The following is an 18446-nucleotide window of genomic DNA, read 5'->3' on the forward strand; positions in this document are numbered from 1 at the left end:
TGGAGAAAACATGCCCAAGTATCCTTTTAAGATCTTACTCCAGGCTATCTAGTACTCTCAGACAGATGTTTAAACCCACTTCTACTGAAACCTCTGTAGGTTTTCTTGGTCATGATATGCTCACCTGTTGCACCCGAGGTATGGAGGTGAAAACAGATGTTATGATGTGATAAAGTACTTAAAAAAAAAAAAATCAGTGCAATTCTCTTTGATAATCTCAGGAAAAGCTTCTCCTTCATGTTAATGTTGGAGGATACACACTAGGACCACAAAGGAAAACACCAGTTTTCCCAGTTTTAATTGCTTCTACAAAAGTAATACTAAAATGTTGAGACAAACTTTTTAGACAAAACCAAAACAGACTGGGGGCACTTGGCCAGTTCAGTCAGTAGAGCATGTGACTCTTGATCTCAGGGTCATGGGCTCAAGCTCCACGTGGAGCCTACTTTAGAAAAACAAACACAATAAAACAGGTTGTTTTATCAGCATTTCTTTGAAAACCCTTTTGCTCCTCTATGGGAATAAAATGTCTCTCCATTAGGGTAGCAGAGATACCCTGTAAAAACTCAACCTACTGCTAGGCTTTCTCTCCTTTCTGCTATACATCGAGGCATTAATAACCTCCAAATCTAAATTCACTTTAAACCAGTAACTCAGTACATACCTATCCCTATTCCCACTCTTTCTCAAATCCATTTGCCAAAAACAAAAAATCCTAACTGGTCAACAATGCCTAAATCTAACCACATCCATCTTTTTTAAGATATTACCCATTAAAGCATCAAAGGTGCTTGAGAAACAGCTTGTAACAAATGACTTTTAAAACAGGACTCTTTCAAACTTGAAGTAACAGAAACCACGATCATTTTGCCCTGTGTAAGAGACAGTACTTAGACAACACAAAATTAAACTGAGTACTAAACTTTAAGATACTTTCACTAAATAAAATTAAACAGCTAATAAAGGTTACATATGATTACAAACCAAGAGATTAACCTATGTTTATCACATCTGACTTTGACTTGACAAGATCATTATTTCATAAACGTGTACGGTCCATCATCAGTTAAGCCAAACAACTCCATACTGAGAGTATAATCATTTGCTCCCATTAAATTAAAAAAAAAAAGTACAAGCCACCACTAAGACAGATAAGAAAATTTAATTGTTCAAATTTTTATTTTGATGCACAGTATGAGAAATGAACTTTTAAATCAACTAAATTTTATGGATAATGAAACAGCAAATAAATTAGACCCATGTTAAAATAGAAGGTCAGTTAAATGTCCAAACTTAAGGATATAAGAGCCACAGATAAACTTCGATTCCACAGTCTTCCTCAAAAGGTCGAAGTCTTTCAAACACAACTTTGCTATGAACTAACTGGTCCAGAGCTCAACAGCACATGGGAATGTTTAACAGGGGTGGTGATCAGGGACACGTTTCCTGCAAATATTACAAAACAAACACTTAAGAAAACGCAATGGTAAAATTGAAAAACATGACTGTAACCAAGGGTTTATATTAAATACAAACACAGCTGAAATCCTAATTTTATCAAAACCATTATAACCAATTCCTTATAACAAGGATGTTTCTACCTCATTACTAACATCCCTCAATTATTACTGTATTAGTAAGAAGACAGTACAAAATCGGTGGAATGTGAAGACCCATAGGTATTTGGCAATTCCCAACTTCTCATCCAAACAACCTATTTAACAAATACATTCTCCAAAAAAAAAAGGTTAATTCATGTTTTCAACTAATGTGTGAGGGCATTTTACCAAATCAAAGACAAAGAGTTTACTCTTAACCAGAAGTTGTTAAATGACAAGGCTTGGGGCGCCTGGGTGGCTCAGTCGTTAAGCGTCTGCCTTCGGCTCAGGTCATGATCCCAGGGTCCTGGGATCGAGTCCTGCATCAGGCTCTCTGCTCAGCGGGGAGTCTGCTTCTCCCTCTCCCACTCCCCCTGCTTGTGTTCCTGCTCTCACTATGTCTCTCTCTCTCAAATAAATAAATAAAATCTTTAAAAAAAAAAAAAAAAAGACAAGGCTTTGGGGCCTCTAGATGAAAATCTCTGGATCATTATTCTAAATAATGAAAATGAATGCCAGTAGATACGCTATTGACAGGGTCAGGTAACTCACCAAAGTATGTAAACAGTGCCTTTCAATACATCTTAGGTGTTAAACTTTTACTCTCTGGTGAGAAAATAGTGAATCTCTCAAGGAGGAGGCATGGCAGGGTATTAGAGAATTTTTTTACTTAAGCACTGCTTTTTTTACTTTACTTTTTTACTTTACTTAAGCACTGCTTCTAGAGTCAAGTATAGCAATCATTCTAGAGAAGCAGAGAAAGTATAAAAACAGATCCAAAGAGTACAGCATACTGGGGCAATATAAAGAAAGATCTTCCAACCCTGGAAGCTTATGGGAATATGATTAAGGATGCTGAAAGATATCAATACAGAAAAATTTCTCCAGCAGCTGTCACGGGGCAACTAATCTGGAAAACGAGTCCCCTGGAGGTTAAGTATAAAAAAGTTCCAAGGTTGAGGTAAACACAATTACTCATGCTTCTTTACTACAAATTACTGAGTATGTCTACTAAATTTAATAGACACTTAAACCACTAAAACAGTGGTATCAGATCAAATGAGGTATTTTAGTGTATTTCAAATGTGGTTGAGGGTGCCAAGTCATTGCAAAGATTTCTGAGGGTGACCTTATGTGACCTTGCCGTCAAGCCAGAAAACTTTATAGACCTGTTTCCTTTTGCTATCATTCTGCTTAAAAAGACAGGAGAAAACAGAACCACACTCAACCATCTTTGCTGACACAGCTTCCAAGAAACTTTCTCTCAACTCCTTCCCTCACCAATGCTCCATTCCAAAATAGGACCATTCCTCATTACCCTAACCAGTACCAGAGAAAGAATCTTCAGATTTTTCAGCCCAGTCCTCCTTCCACTACACCACAGATTTAAATACCACTCCCCTTTTCTCTCCACATCCAAATCACTATTTTCTCCTCTTTCCTTCTTCCAATAATAAGAGGATGACAGCTGCCATTTACAGAAGCAAGCCACTGAAGGGGTGCTACTGGGTTCCACACAGAGATTCCTCATAACAGAGTCCACTTGAGGTGCAATCTCCTGATAGTGCTCCCCCTTCCCTCCTGTTCCCAGGGACGAACTCGCCTGTGGTCCCCGTGCTCCATCTAAAACCAAGCCCTTCTCTCGTTCTCTCATTCCTCTTCACAGCTACTCAGTGGGCTGCTTCCTCTACCGCATCCATCACCCCGCTAGCAGATCACTTCCACGTACAGCACTGACTGTTCACAGTAGAGACCCACGTCCTCTAGCTCCCATCCCACTTCCCTGCTTCCATTCACAAGAGACTCCCCGAAAGCAGTCTATATACACTTCCGCCGATTCTTCCTTTCCTGACTCTGTCAAACCTACTTCAGATTTTTGACCCCTCTACTCCACAAAACTGCTTGTCAAGAATACCAATGACCTCTGTTGCTAAATCTAATCTTTAAGGTCAATTTTCAGTTTTTATCTTACTGGACCAATATATTTTATCACTGCGGCAATTGATCATTCCCCAACCCTAAATACTTCCTTTGTTTAGCTTCTGAGGAAAACCCCATCCCTGGTTTTCCTCCTACCTCAGTGGCACCCAGGCCCCCAACCTTTAAAATTTTGTATTATGGAAAATTTCAAATGTACAGAAAAGCAGAGATTAATATAAAGAAGCCCCACGTATCCATCACCCAGTTAATAATTATCCTTTACCTATACTTCACGTTCCTTTTTAGTGTCCTCTGCCAGTTGCTCTGCATCTTTCCAAACTTATTACTGGAATTCTCAAGTGTCCAGTGCCTAAAACCCCTTCCTTCCTTTAGCTACATTCCCTCTCTTGGGGACACAACCGGTCTCATGGCTTTAAATACCACATGTAGGCTAACAACTCCTAAACTTACAATTACAGCTCAAGCTTCTCTACTTCAGCTTCAATTACCCAACTGCTTCCTCAGTGGAAAGCTCAAATGTCCAAGTCTGACAACCCCACCCTCCTTTCCCAAAGTCTTCTGCTTCTGAGATAAGAAAAACTCATTTATCCCAACAAAAACCTTGGCTTATCCTTCATTCCCTTTCCTCTCACAGCTTATATCCAAACCATAATCAAATTCTGCTGGCTCTACCTTCAAAACCTTTTATCAACCCCTTCTCACCACCCTTACCTCTATTTCCTGGTGCAAGCAATCATTGTCTCCCATCTACCTGAACCACCACCGTAACAGGCAAAATTACATTTTAGTAACTACTAATAAGAACAATTAAAATTGTTAAACTGAATCTTCAAAAGTTAAGATTTTCTGGCTACTTAACTATTTTTTGTGTGAATGAGTTTCTGTAAGAATTTGACATCTTAGAAAAACTGATGAGGGGCTGCAGGGTGGCAAAGCTGGATAAGCGTCTGACTCCCGATTTCAGCTCAGGTCATGATCTCAGGGTTGTGAGATCGAGCCCCGCACAGGACTCCGAGCTCAGCAAGGAGTCTGCTAGTTTCTCTTTCCCTCTCCCTCTGCCTCTCCCTGTGCTCGTGCGCTCTCTAAAATATATAAATCTTTAAAACAAAACAAAACTGCTGAAATAGGAACATGTAAGGAACTCTGCACATTACGAGCTTAAGATAATCTATATGAAAAACTGTACAGGACAGAAAATGACTGGAGCAAACTCAGCCTAGTGAAAAGACATTCGTTCTTAACACTACAGCCCTCGCTCCCATGTAATCTGGTTCTTGATCTTTCTGAGCCTGGCTCTTCATGGACCTTTCAATCCTGAGAGCTCCGCTGTGTCACCCATACCTCTCTCCCTCTAAGCTTTTCTGACTTAAAGAGTTGTGACTACATATTTTAAATAATGTGCATAATACCTTTAGCTAGGCAGAAATGCCTTTTTCTTTCAACTACAATTACCAGATACACACATTTACCTATTTGGTGCTTTCTAAAAAATGTTCAAGGGCTACGATACCTTGGTGCTGCTTTGATAATGTTGTCCACACGAAGAATCACCTCTGCTGCTTCAGCTGCACTCAAAAGAACTTGTCGCTTTACTTGGAAACTTTCTGTTATACCCAGTACTGCCATATCTCCAATGGTACCTTCCTTCATATCTAAAAAGAGAGAGTATTTACTAAATAAACAACATTAGTTTTAACAACTAAATTATCAAAATCTCTCTAATGACTTACAACAAATGAAGTTAATCCTGTTATAAAAAATGAGATTACAAGACTCAACTACTCAATTTATTTAGAGCATTCTCATCAGCCTAAAACTCAAGGGAAGACTTTTAGAAAATGAAAAGGTCAACTACTGATCATCTGTACTAACGGACAACTAGCTTAGGTAACGGAAAATTTACACAGAACACTCAATCGCCTATCTTTATTACATAAATGTGTATGTATATACGTGTACATATATATATGTAAAATTACTGCAGAAAATGTGCTCATCACTAATTACCATGGATTCTTAAGAACTGAAAGAATTCAAAACTCATCTACTTTTCCTCTTGTGAGAATCATACTTCACCTCCTGACAGATCATTATTCATTAGCTCTCTCTTCTCCAGCGATGGGATTATCTACCCTCTATGACTATTCCTGTAATGTCTTGGGACAGTTCATTGGGAAATTTTTCAATTTGAATTAAATTTGCCCTTTTGGCCACTTTTATCTATGTAAAGACCTGCACTCAAGAATGCCTCATAATAAGTTTCCTATGAGAGTAGGATTTAATACTATAAGAAATTTAATAAGGTTTATACTTATTTCAGAATATTAGTACTATTTATGTATTTAAATCCTACAGTCAACACATAATAAACTAATTACAAGTCTTCTAACTAATTTTATACCCCTTATGGAAGAACAGTTCTGACAGTGTTGAGAATACGAAGTTAAACATTCTCCTAGGACATATAATGGTTACGGAGGCAAGCACCATAGAAATCTTCTCTATGCTTATCCTAAGAATTCATCTTAAAGAGAGAGAGAGAATTTGGTAAGGAGTTATTTCTTAATTACTATAGTCGTTTTCTTACCCAGTCCAGCAGTTGTATTGCCTTCACTATGGGCAGCTCGGAGCTGTGCCACCAGATCCGCACTGTCATAGCCTGCATTATCAGCTATGATAGTTGGCAGCTATAAAGTGAAAAAAACAAATGGTAACTATTCTACAATAAGAGAGGTGACTTAGTCCTAACTAGGACAGCTTTTTAAAATTACGCATTTAGAAACAATGTAGTATTGTTCCTTTTAATTACTGCTCATAAAAAAGATAAGCTCCCGAATCAAATTTAAGTGGTGTGAACCAGTTCTTTTTCTTAAAGCCAAAAATTAGCAAACATGTCCAAGAGAGAAAAATGTATTCATTTAAAAAACCATCAATACTCACAAAATGTGTAAGTTCAGATGTCTTTATCAACTTACCATTCTTAGGGCTTTAGCATAAGACTCCATTGCAACAGCTTCTTTGCCTGGTGTTCTACTGGCAAGCTGTGTCACAGCATGAGCCATCAGCATCTCAGAACAACCTGCAGATGAAAATGAAATTCCAATAAATTATGATGTTTATTTATCTCCAACACACTGACTTACTGATTTCCCTTAAGACACATCAAGCATTTTAAAATTAAGTGCAAACGCATTATATACAAACTTTCTAAAAATCATTAAAGCCAAAACCATTACTGTACTTTCATAGAACATGTTTAATATTTTTAAAACGCTTACCTCCTCCATAAACTGTTCTAGAATCCTTCACAGTTTGGGCAAGAACACAAAGAGCATCATGCAAAGATCTTTCTGCTTCATCTATAATTTGTTGAGTGGCACCACGAAGAACAATGGTACAAGCTTCACCTAAAGTTAAAAAATAATATTTTTAGGTCACAGTGAATACAAAAAATAAGAGTTTGCCTTCTATTATTTATGCAGATACTGGTTATGATTATTATTTGGTTTTTAAAAGCTAACATGTCCTCTGCTGTTATACACTCTTTTTGATAATTATCCATGTTCACAATAGTTCTAAGTTATCTAAGAAACAATCATGTTGAATATACACTGTTCACATAGGCAAGGTTAACATGAGTTTGACCTCAAGAGACTGAAATAAACATGCATCCTATGCTTCTCACTAATTAAGACACATCATACTCTAGTAAACACAGTACTTCTTTTAACTGCAACAGAGCCTATCAAATATTTAGGAACCTAAATCAGGATCTACATAATCACTCACCAAGGGCCACCCCAGAAAAGTGGATGAGTTTATCTTCTCCAATCATGACTTCCTCAATAAGCTTGCAACTTCCGAGCTTCACTAGTTCTGGGTGGTCAAAGGTAGAGGCAATTTCACCACCTATGAACATAAACATATGTTAATTAAATGCACAACACGTTTAAAATTGGTTTCCTAACAAGAACTAATGAACAGACATTTTTTAAGTTCACTTTTAAGTTCATTTTAAGAAGCACTTCACTTGGGCGCCTGGGTGGCTCAGTTGGTTAAGCGACTGCCTTCGGCTCAGGTCATGATCCTGGAGTCCCGGGATCGAGTCCCACATCGGGCTCCCTGCTCAGCGGGGAGTCTGCTTCTCCCTCTGACCCTCCCCCTCTCATGCTTTCTCTCTCTCTCAAATAAATAAATAAAATCTTAAAAAAAAAAAAAAAAGAAGCACTTTACATTTAAACTAATCTTTACAATCACCCTCATGAGAGATGCTCTATTATCTGACATAAAACTAGTAAAACTGAGGTAAAGAGATACTTAAGAGTTTCTTCCAAGGTTACATAGCTCAAACAAATAATACAGTGAAGCTGGGATTCAAATCCACATAATCTGTCTTTAGACTTGTATGTACACACTGTATAATACTATTTCCTAAAGCTTATTTTTTCCCCCCAAAGGTTAAATTGGGACTTTAACATTACTTTTAAGTCTGAATTTAAACTCCGATTCTCTTTTGAATCTAGTCTACAAGACCAGTAGCCTTATGATCCAACTTCCCAAAACATGAAAGTATTTGACTAGTTCTATTATGTCTACAAGATGACACTAGAAACTGCTTACAGGGCACCTGATATCTGCTAATCATCATGATAACTGAAATCTCAGAATGCCCCTATAAGGCCCAGAAAAAGGGGAAATGTATACTGAGAATTTCCCAGAGCAAACCAAATGAGGTACCAAAGTAAATTATTCTGGGGCGCCTGGGTGGCTCAGTCGGTTAAGCATCCAACTCTTGGTTTTCACTCAGGTCATGAGATCCAGTGGTGCAGCCTCGCACTCAGCGTGGAGTCGGCTTGTCCCTCTCCCTCCCCCTCTGCTGCTCCCCTCCCATGCACTCTCTCAAATAAAATAGTTTAAAACAAAAAGCAAATTTATTTTTATATCTTATTTCTATTCCTATTTTCCCTACATCTCCCATGGTGTAAGCTGAAAGATTCAGCCATTTCCTTCCCTGGTTCTTAATTGCAAAACTTCGGTTTCCATTTTAAAATCCTTTTCTCTCGTTCTTCACTCTTTTAATAAAGTAGATTCCCTCTACCATCATCAACCAACCCTCTTTTCCTACTCCTTACTGTTAAGTCTGAATAATTAATACTTTGTATCTATTTTACAAAAAATTTATTAGAAAGAACTCTGGTCTTTCCAACTCTACTGATTTATGATGATCTATTTAGCTGACTTTTTGACTTCCGATTGGCCTGAGCCTGAGACTGCTGTATGTTCTAGGTGTGAGACACAACAGATACTTGGGACACCCCATATCCCCAAAATGAGACTAATTTGGCTTACGAGAATTTTCATGTATCCTCAATTCACTCACTTACCTACATTTGCTAACAAAATATTTCTATAGACATTTACAAGTACCAATTTCATGCATCCTGACACCACATAAGCTAAGGATGGGAGGCACCACAGGGCCAACTTTGCAGTGGGTTGTGCTTGGTGCAGTCAATATTCTTCTGAGTATATGTGGCAATTTCATGTATCAAGTCCTTAAGATATCAACTTATCCCATGAATGTTCTATCATCCACATTTATTTCTTATGTTATTATCTTTAATTTTGTTGCCTTAAAGGAGGAATTACACCATAAATTTTATCACCTTAAGCATCAAATACGTATGGCTCTTAAGGAACTTTAATTAAAGCAAGTAAACCCACTTCAAACTAATTAATGAAAGAAAAATCTCTCTTTTTAGGTCAGAAGACCACGCTTCTCAAAATATTAAAAATGGGTTAAGAAGTTATTCTGAGATGAAACCAATTCTACCCTTTACAATAATTACTATACTTTATTTTTAATACTCATGGCACTTGAAAACTAAATTCAACATTCCTAGTGGCTTTATATCTCAAATCCCTCTCCGTAATTCTCATTTCAAGATCTCAAACCAACTTTCCAACCCATTCATTCATTTTCAAGGGCCTGAAAATTAGAGAGTAAGGGCTGCAAAACTTAGTTTTTCAAGGGCTACTTAACAGTTACTTTAAAAACTATTGCTACAACAAAGTCAACAAGTTGCAACGCTATGTCATTTTGACAGACACATTATCTTACTTATAAACATTTCTATTCCACACAATTGGGAGTATGAAACTCATACCTCTGTTGACTGGTATTACAGTATACCAACTTTTCATTATTCATCGCTGGATTGTTTCACACATATTTCAACATTACTTCCACAATTTTTTTAAAAAGATATATTTATTTGACAGTGGCGGGGGCGGGAGTGCAAGCACACAAGGAGGAGCGGCAGGCAGAGGGGGCAGGCAGAGGGAGAAGCAGGCCTCCCGCTGAGCAGGGAGCCCGATGCGGGGCTTGATCCCAGGACCCTGGGATCCTGATCTGAGCCGAAGGCAGACACTTAACCGACTGAGCCACCCAGGTGACCCATTACTTCCACAAATTTAAAAAAATTAACAAACACAATGTTTAAAAACACTTGACCCACTCTCTGACATATAATTAAATGTTCACTAAAGGTTACTCTTATAACTTACTATCACAAAGGACGCAAAGCATTGGACTACTCAGCACTAGAAATAAACAAAGGAATAAACTAGATAAAACTTAGTCTTTTTTTAAACTTTAGTTTCTTTAGAGGAGGGGTAGATCACTGGTCCTGTGGGTTTGTGAGAAAAGATCTAGTACCTTTAAAACAATGTAACAAAGATGGGGCTCCTGGGTGGCTCAGTACTTGAGCATCTGCCTTGGGCTCAGGTCATGATCCCAGGGTCCTGGGATCAAGCCCTGCATTGGGCTCCCTGCTTGGTGGGAAGCCTGCTTCTCCCTCTCCCACTCACCCTGCTTGTGTTCCTGCTCTCGCTCTGTCAAATAAATAAAATCTTTAAAAAAACAAAACAATGTAACAAAGGTATCTATAACCTATGGCAAACATGGCAGAAAATTCAGTCTCTAAGGATGTCAAAAAACTGTAAATCAGATTTCAGAATATTTATACTCTAAGCCCTTTAGAGTATTTCTTTGTACCCTCAAAAGTTACATTTACTAACATTCAATAAATCCAAGAGTGATTAGTGTTAGAAATTAATGCCTTTTTTCTCATACCTGTGACAAGAGCTAGGCGTTCCACACCTGCAAAATCTGCATGTTCAATTGCCATAACACCAGCAGCACCAAAGAGCTGTTCAGGGTAATTATAAATTAACTGCCTATAAATAAAATAAAAATGTTAAAAATTGCTATTTCGCAAGACTAAAATACATTAGACTAAAAAACATGGAACCATTTTTACCTTACCAATAAAGAAATACAAATTAGAAATACCATATACAAGAATTCATAAGCCACACAACTTAGTGCATCCATGCTAGCACTGCAAACAAGTTGTTTTTTATGTTGCTATTGACAGGATAAAGTGGACCATAACTCTGAAAAGCAACGTAGCAGAAATGCATCAAAAACCGTATCAATGTTCAAATGCTTTAATTCCACTCCTGAGGCTCTACATCAAGAAAATGAATTCAGATATTAAAAATCTTTAATGGAGGTATGTATAAAAATTTTTACAGAGAACAGCAAAACCTGCCAATATCCTCAGTGTCCACTACGAGTGTTTGTGTACATCACAATTTACCAATTATAAAAACTGTAATGTTAAGTAAAAATTTACATTGTTAGGTTAAAAAAAAGGCAAGTTACAAAAGTTTATAGCATGTGTTCACAGCTAACTGAAAAACTGAAACTTGAACACCATACACATACATACACAAGTTGGCTTAATAATAAAAGAATGAATTTCAGGAAGGTTAGACCTCAGATTCTGTTCCTTCTTTATACTTTTCTGTTTTCCAAAATGAGGAGATGTTATTTTTTAATAGGAGTACAAAAGGACAGGTTTAAGTCTGGAACTTAAAAAAAGGCCAAAAAATTTTTTTAATTAGGTGTAAGGGACCCCTGCGTGGGCTCAGTCAGTTTAGTTTCCAACTCTTGATTTCAGCTCAGGTCATGATCTCAGGGTCGTGGGACTGAGTCCCACGTCAGGCTCTGCGCTGGGCATGCAGCCTGCTTAGGATTCTCTCTTTGCCCCTTCCCGCAAATATTTGATTTTTCATCAACTATTAACTGTCTGTCAAAGTTAACCACTGCCATTTCATTGCTAGAAATGTGCTGTTCCTCTTCATATTTTCACCATTTAAAAAAATCCAAGAGATCTAAGCAGAGGTAAAATTAGACACAAAGGCCCTGAGGTGGGAATGAGCAAACAGTTCAAAGCAGTGGGTTCAAGGCCCCTGATCCTGGAGGGGAAGAGAGGACTTCTTGCCAGAACTCTAGCCTGGGCTTCTGGGGCAAAGGCGGACATGGTGAGTGTCAGACTCCTCCACTGCCCACTCAAGACACTGCAATGAGGTGGCACACACTACCACTGGATCCTAGATACTTGACCCTATAATATCAGCGTAGAAGCTGGCCAGAGAGCCATGGAAGAAAGCTGTGAGCCCAGAGTGCCTGCCACCTGACACGGATTCCATGTTACGCTGCCTCAGACCACTGGAGTGGATGTAGTCATGACTTTTTATAGCCTTTTCTAGTTTTACTGAAAAAAATTTTCCATTGCCTTTGGAAAAAAATCCGTAAACACCTTAGATACTAAAAATTAAGAAAGAAAACATGGGAAAAGTTTACATATACTTCATACAGATTAAAGCCCTAAAACTCTGTTACTTTTCATTTATTTTATTCCTTTGCTATTAGCTTTCTGCTACTTCAAAGTCCCATCATTTAATATGAAACTGAAGCTCTCCACCAAATATATGTATATGATAGCCCAAAATTAAGATGCAACTGCCAGATCAGAAAACTATTACTGTTAATATGAAAAGGTTTATTAGTCAAGTATATTAACATAAAACATCACCAAAATGGTGACACAAATGCTTTGCTGTAAAATTCTATTTGGAAAAAACACCAGTTCCTAAATAACAAGTCACTAATTCAGTATGAAGTATTTTCATACATCTTTGTACACATAAATCATTAGATTATTACAACTATTGTTAGCAAAAGCACATACAGACCTGTTAATAAAGCAATTTATCCCATGCTTAAGAATACGTTCAACTTTCTCCTTCATTTTTTCCTTTTCAGCATGTTCTATTTCAGCAACCTTTGCTGTAGAATCAACTCTTACCCTGGAACCAAATATCTAAGACAAAGGAAAGCATAAAAATAGTATCACTTTCATTACTCCTGAGTCGCACAGCTTAATTTTTATGTAAATACACTAAAATTACATATTTGAATACATTCATATGTATTCTAGGTTTTTTTAGTGCAAGTGACTCCCAGCCTGAATTTATAAAGCAGCTAACAATTAGAATTCTAAGAAATGTAGTTAACATACCTTTATTTTGTCTGTATCCATACCAGTATTTGCAATGAGAATTTTAGCATTTTCAATTCTCTTCGGTTGATTTACTCCAATTTTTTTATCCAACAGAAAGCCTACAACACATTGAATATTTTAGTAAGTACTTCAAAGCTATATTGATAAATCTTTATGTCTGCTTTATCAAATTACTTTTTCAAACAACACGCATTTAAGTCCAACTCACCAAGCTCCTAGAACCTGTAAAGCATTCCACTAAAGCAAGTGATCATAAAATCAATTTAGCAGGTGGAAATCTAAAGACACAGCACAAACCTTAAGAATAAACAGTATTTTGAAACTTCTGTTTCACATATATACAAAATATGCAGGTGTGGATTGTAATATAAAGCTAGTAAGTCCACTTTCATTAGCTTAAAACCAATGCAACAGAAAAACTAGGTATTGCTAGAGATTACTGAACTTTTTAAAGAACTGAGGCTGGTGATAAATGAAAAACAAAAAAACAAAAAACCATGTACAATGGAGTCAAAAAAACCTAACCCCAACCATGCTCATGCTGCTTACAGGCTATGTGTACAACCTTGGACAAATTAACCTTAGCTATTCTTCTGTAAAACAAGAGTTTACCACAGTGCTAGTTTCTAGCCTATGGGCCTGTAATTTGGAACTCTCTCTCCAGGCTTCTTTTAGATACATGCATAACTTTTCCTTTTTAAGACATTATCATCTTGGGTTTTCTGCTCCATTCAGATGAACCTAATTCTCAATCACTAGTTCAACATCATGAGGAATAAATGAGATTTTAAGTAAAATTCCTATTAGGATGCTTGCACAGAACATTCAAGAATGGTAGCTATCCTTGTTTTCATTATCTTTCCCTACCACTAGGCCCTATTAGAAATGCTACACAGCCCTTGCATACAAAATCAACAAAGAATATTTTTAGAATTGTTACTCCTTTGAAATAGAGACAAATGGGGCGCCTGTGTGGCTCAGTCGGTTAAGCGTCTGCCTCTGGCTCAGGTCATGATCCCAGGGTCCTGGGATGGAGCCCTGCATTGGGCTCCCTGCTCAGCAGGGAGTCTGCTTCTCCTTCTCCCTCTGCCCCTCCCTCCTGCTTGTGCTCTCTCTTCTCTCTCTTTTCTCTCAAATAAATAAAATCCTTAAAAAAGAAATAAATAGAAATGACATACAGCAAAACCTGGAGTACGAATCAATGGTAAAACACAACTTGTTCCTGTTTCTCCTCTGTAAGAGAACGTTTACACATTCCACTCCATAAGCCATTTTGTAAATACAATATAAAGATGTTCTGAAAAATTCTTACTCTAAGAACAAAATACATTATTACTAAGGAAAGAGCAGTTGCTAAGATTTATTTACTACTTTTTAAGAACACCAAGAACTATAACCTTAATACCCACCAATTAAATGATACACGAACTCTTCCTGGAAAAAATGCCATTTGAGAATAGCTGACTTTTACTAAAACTACAATTTCTCTTTATTAGAGACTGCAAGAACTTCAAGGTATAGAGTAAAACCTAGAGATTATCAAAGAAATTCTGGGACGGTGTGAAATGAAGCACACAGGAAGTATAATAAATGGATCAAAAAACCAAAAATGGTTGCAATGATTTCTATTCTTAAATACAAATTTTCTGGCTTTGTAAAGTGTTACCAGTCCTGACTAGATAAAATGAGGATTCACTATGTAGCCCTCAACGTCTGATCAAAGCTTGTTTTCCCACATTCAACATACTCATACCTTCGTCTAAATAGGAATCTGCCAGACTTCCTCCTAGCTTCTTGATGACGTGAATTGCCTCCAGATTACCAGAGCCTTTCAGTCTGAGAACAGCTTCTACAGCTAACTGAGTAAAATGGTCTTTGTGATGAGTAAGAAGTTTTGAGGATAATGTTGTTCCCGCAATGTTCATTAAATCTTCACGGAATTTAACTTCGTCAGAACTAAAAAAAAAAAAAAAAAAAAGACTCACGCCTGTTTTTAAAATGCTTCTTCAAAGCTATCAATCCTATTTTTCTTTTCAAAATTTATCCAAATACTTGTCAATAGATAATTTCACCCCAGTCAGGGCTCTAAGCCATAGCAGAAGTAAGTTCACAGTAACCAAGAAATGCAAAATTAAAGGATACTATTTTCCCCACCATCTGGCAAAATACCAAAAGAAACACAAGCAAACTAAATACCAAATGCTTCAAGAACATGGATAAATAGGTATTGCTATACAGATATTAAGAGTGAAAATTAATAAACGTTTTCTAGAGGATTACGTGTAAATAAAAATGCCTTAAAATACACATACATCTGGACCCAGCAATTATCCCTCTTCAAGCATTTTTTTGGGTTTGTCACAACTACTATTAGAAATCTCAAACTTACCAAAACAGATCTCCAGCTATAGATAGATAAATTACACTACTAATAAATTATTGCAGAAAATTGATTGCAGAAAATTACAGTAACAATATTACACTATTGCAGAAAATATAGACACCCAAAAATATGCTTTTTAATCACCTAAGTTAGAATGATTACGCAATGATTCTATTTGTTTTGTTTTTCTTGATTTTTACATGCAAAAAACTGGAAACCCAAACTATATCTCGAGTGTAATGTGGGGGTCTGTTTTGTTATCGGGGCAGGATGAGGCAATAGGGTCATGTTTGTGTATACTTTTCACTGTTTTCCAGACTTCCTGCATTGAGCCTATTTTGAAAAGAATGTTAAATGTTTCCAACAGTATTATTTTGGTATACCAACCCATGATCAACTGCAGAATTCAACAGAGCCTGTCTTGCCGCCTTTGTGGCTTCTCTCCAACCCGCAATGATGGTCTGCGGGTGAATCTTTCTTGCAATCAAAGATTCTGCTTCCTATTAATAAATAATGGAAAACACTCTTCAGTAGAAAACACACAGAAAGGACCTGACTACTTCTGATACAAGAGCAAAAAAAAACCCAATAAAATGAGGTTAAAGTTGCTCAGATACTCTCACCCTTAGTAATTCTGCTGCTAAGACAGTAACAGAGGTAGTGCCATCACCAACTTCATCATCTTGAACCCGTGACATATCTAGAAATAAGAAGCTAGTTAGTAACTCATTTGTATTCGATATAAATGCATCCTAAATTACTTCTCCGTAGCTTACGTAACTCTCCAAACATACCCACAACCAACCTGAATCTCACTTATCTAGGTCTCCCCACCTGACAAACTCTTTGGAACTTCTCAGTCTGAAACGTTTTATTATTAATAACTACATGGCACTCCAGAAGCTTATATTTTAATAATGATAATAATTAAAAAGGGGACATCAATTAATTGAAAGTAGTCAACAAAGCCTATTTAAAAATGTGTTTCAAACTATTAATGAAACCTTATCATTTTCAGACTCACCAACTAAAACTTTAGCTGCTGGATTGTCCACACCGATGTTTTTTAGAATAGTTGCACCATCATTGGTTACCATAAGAGAGGCATCTCGTCCACTGCTTAACAGAATTTTATCCTAAAAGGAACATACTTGATTCAAGTTAAGATATAAATACATCTGAAGAATGCATGGGTCAATCTGTACTCTCATTTACTGCTAATGTGTAAATACTCTGGATGGCAATTTGGTAGTATCCATTCAGATTTTTTTTTTTTTTAAATGCATACACTCCATAAGCAAACCTTGGTGTCTGCCCCTAAAAACACTAGAACAGGGAGACATTAACAAGGTTGTTACAGCACTGTAATAGCGAAAACAATGAATAAATATAAAATATAAAGATCTACACCAAAAGGGATTTTAAAAAGCAACCTACAGAAAAAGTACACAAATACCTATGATAAAAATATATATATATAACACATAATACATAATATGCACATAAATCTACATAAAAACAAGTATCAGGAAAACTTACATCCAAAGAGAACTATGGTTGTCACAGAGGACTTCAGCTGTGGGAGTACTGTTTTGATTTTTAGGAAGGAGAACATATCCATGTCTTACATATACAAGAGTTAACTTTCAAAGTTTAAAAAGCATCCCTAAGAAAGTGAGCTATTAACTAGATTTCCAAATATGGCTCTAAAGCAGAATCAAAACATAACGATTCCTTGTTTTTCTTACCATGCCCTTAGGTCCTAATGTGCTCTTTACCAAGTCTCCAATAGCGATGGCACCAATAAAAGAAGACTGCAGCAAAAAATCAAAGATTGAAAGTAAAAATCAATTTTACAGTCTTAAAATTCCTCAAGTACAACTGTATCTTTAAAAGTATGGGAGAACAAGGCTCACCAGCCGAGCAGTCTCTGCTCTCTCTTCATCAGCTCCAGCCCTGAAGATGTTAACAGGTGCGAGGGAAAGGGACGCCTAAAAGGGAAAATCAACAATCAGTTTGAATACCAATATTAACACGTATACATAGATGCGTTCCGCCAGAAATACATGTATATATTTAAGAGAAAATTAATTTACAGCATAGCGTACTTTTTCAAACAAACGACGATCTCCGTCATTGGGGCGGTCACTTACTTAGGGGGAGTGAGGGACTTGTACAACCTGTATAAGCAAGGAGTTTGCCTTTGGGGTCTACAAGTGCTCTACGAGTAAAAATTATACACCAAAAATGACTGCTAAATATGGCAAGACTTAAGATGACTTTAAGGATAAAGCAGGCAGGGGTTGCAGGCCACTCGCGGAGGCCACTCGCGCAACAACCGCCAGGCGGACGAGGCAACGCGGCATTCGCCTCCATCTTCACCCTCCAGCCCTTCCAGCCCGGCCGCTCCAGGCTCCGCCCCGAGAGGGAGGGCGGGGCCTGTAGCGCCAACCCGCTGGGGCACTAGAAATTTCTTCGCTCGGGTTGATCCCCGGGCCTCGGGTTCCGCGACTATGGAGAGGCCGAGTCAGCAAAAAACGCTGGCATGGAGGCCCACACCTCCCCGTTAGGTATGGAGGGCTTCGCCGGCGGGCCCGGCGCAAGCCACACGCCGAGGCCCGCGCCACGTGCGGCGGTCTCCGGGGACAGACATGAGGAGCCCCCGGCCACGGAAGGGCAGAAGAGGCAGCGGGCGGGGGGCGCGGCGGGGCGCGGCGGGACGCGGCAGGGTTTGGGCAGGGCCAGTGGGGCCAAGCTCACCATGGTTCCGAGGAGTTCGGCACACACGCTAATCCCTCAGCTCACGCCCGGTACCAGAGGGAAGAGAAGCCGGAAATGACGGCACACGCTCTCCTGCAGGGGCGGAGCCCCGGCGGGCTCGCAGCTCCGGCCTGGCACCGCCCTCTGGGGAAGGGAGGGTGTGCCGGTTTTGAGTGAAGGACCGCGGTCAGAAAAGCGGCGAGTCACGCTGGGGGGCGGGGCTTTGATTCGCGCTCCGCCCCCTGCGGCACCACCCGCTCGGGGCCGGGGAGGGGAGGATCTGACGTATTGGGTGGAGCCGGGCAGACTGGGAGGAGAACCCCCGAAGAA

The 18446-nt window shown here is 38.4% G+C and overlaps 1 protein-coding gene across 1 annotated transcript; it reads right to left on the minus strand.

Moving 5' to 3' along the window:
- Nucleotides 1-1152: 1152 nt before the first annotated feature.
- CCT2 (chaperonin containing TCP1 subunit 2) lies at nucleotides 1153-18220 on the minus strand. Its single transcript, XM_035002162.1, has 16 exons — nucleotides 18117-18220; nucleotides 17273-17347; nucleotides 17105-17170; nucleotides 16381-16492; nucleotides 15980-16056; nucleotides 15744-15856; nucleotides 14727-14929; nucleotides 12971-13071; nucleotides 12645-12772; nucleotides 10675-10778; nucleotides 7329-7448; nucleotides 6818-6946; nucleotides 6515-6618; nucleotides 6127-6226; nucleotides 5050-5191; nucleotides 1153-1446 (listed from the first exon to the last, which is right to left on the minus strand). The coding sequence occupies exons 1-16, from the start codon at nucleotides 18117-18119 to the stop codon at nucleotides 1416-1418; spliced, it is 1608 nt and encodes a 535-aa protein (XP_034858053.1). The 5' UTR covers nucleotides 18120-18220; the 3' UTR covers nucleotides 1153-1415.
- Nucleotides 18221-18446: the final 226 nt, after the last annotated feature.

Source organism: Mirounga leonina, unplaced genomic scaffold (assembly GCF_011800145.1).
Source record: "Mirounga leonina isolate KUSES-001 unplaced genomic scaffold, KU_Mleo_1.0 Mir_126, whole genome shotgun sequence".
In the NCBI taxonomy this organism is placed as follows: Eukaryota; Metazoa; Chordata; class Mammalia; order Carnivora; family Phocidae; genus Mirounga; species Mirounga leonina.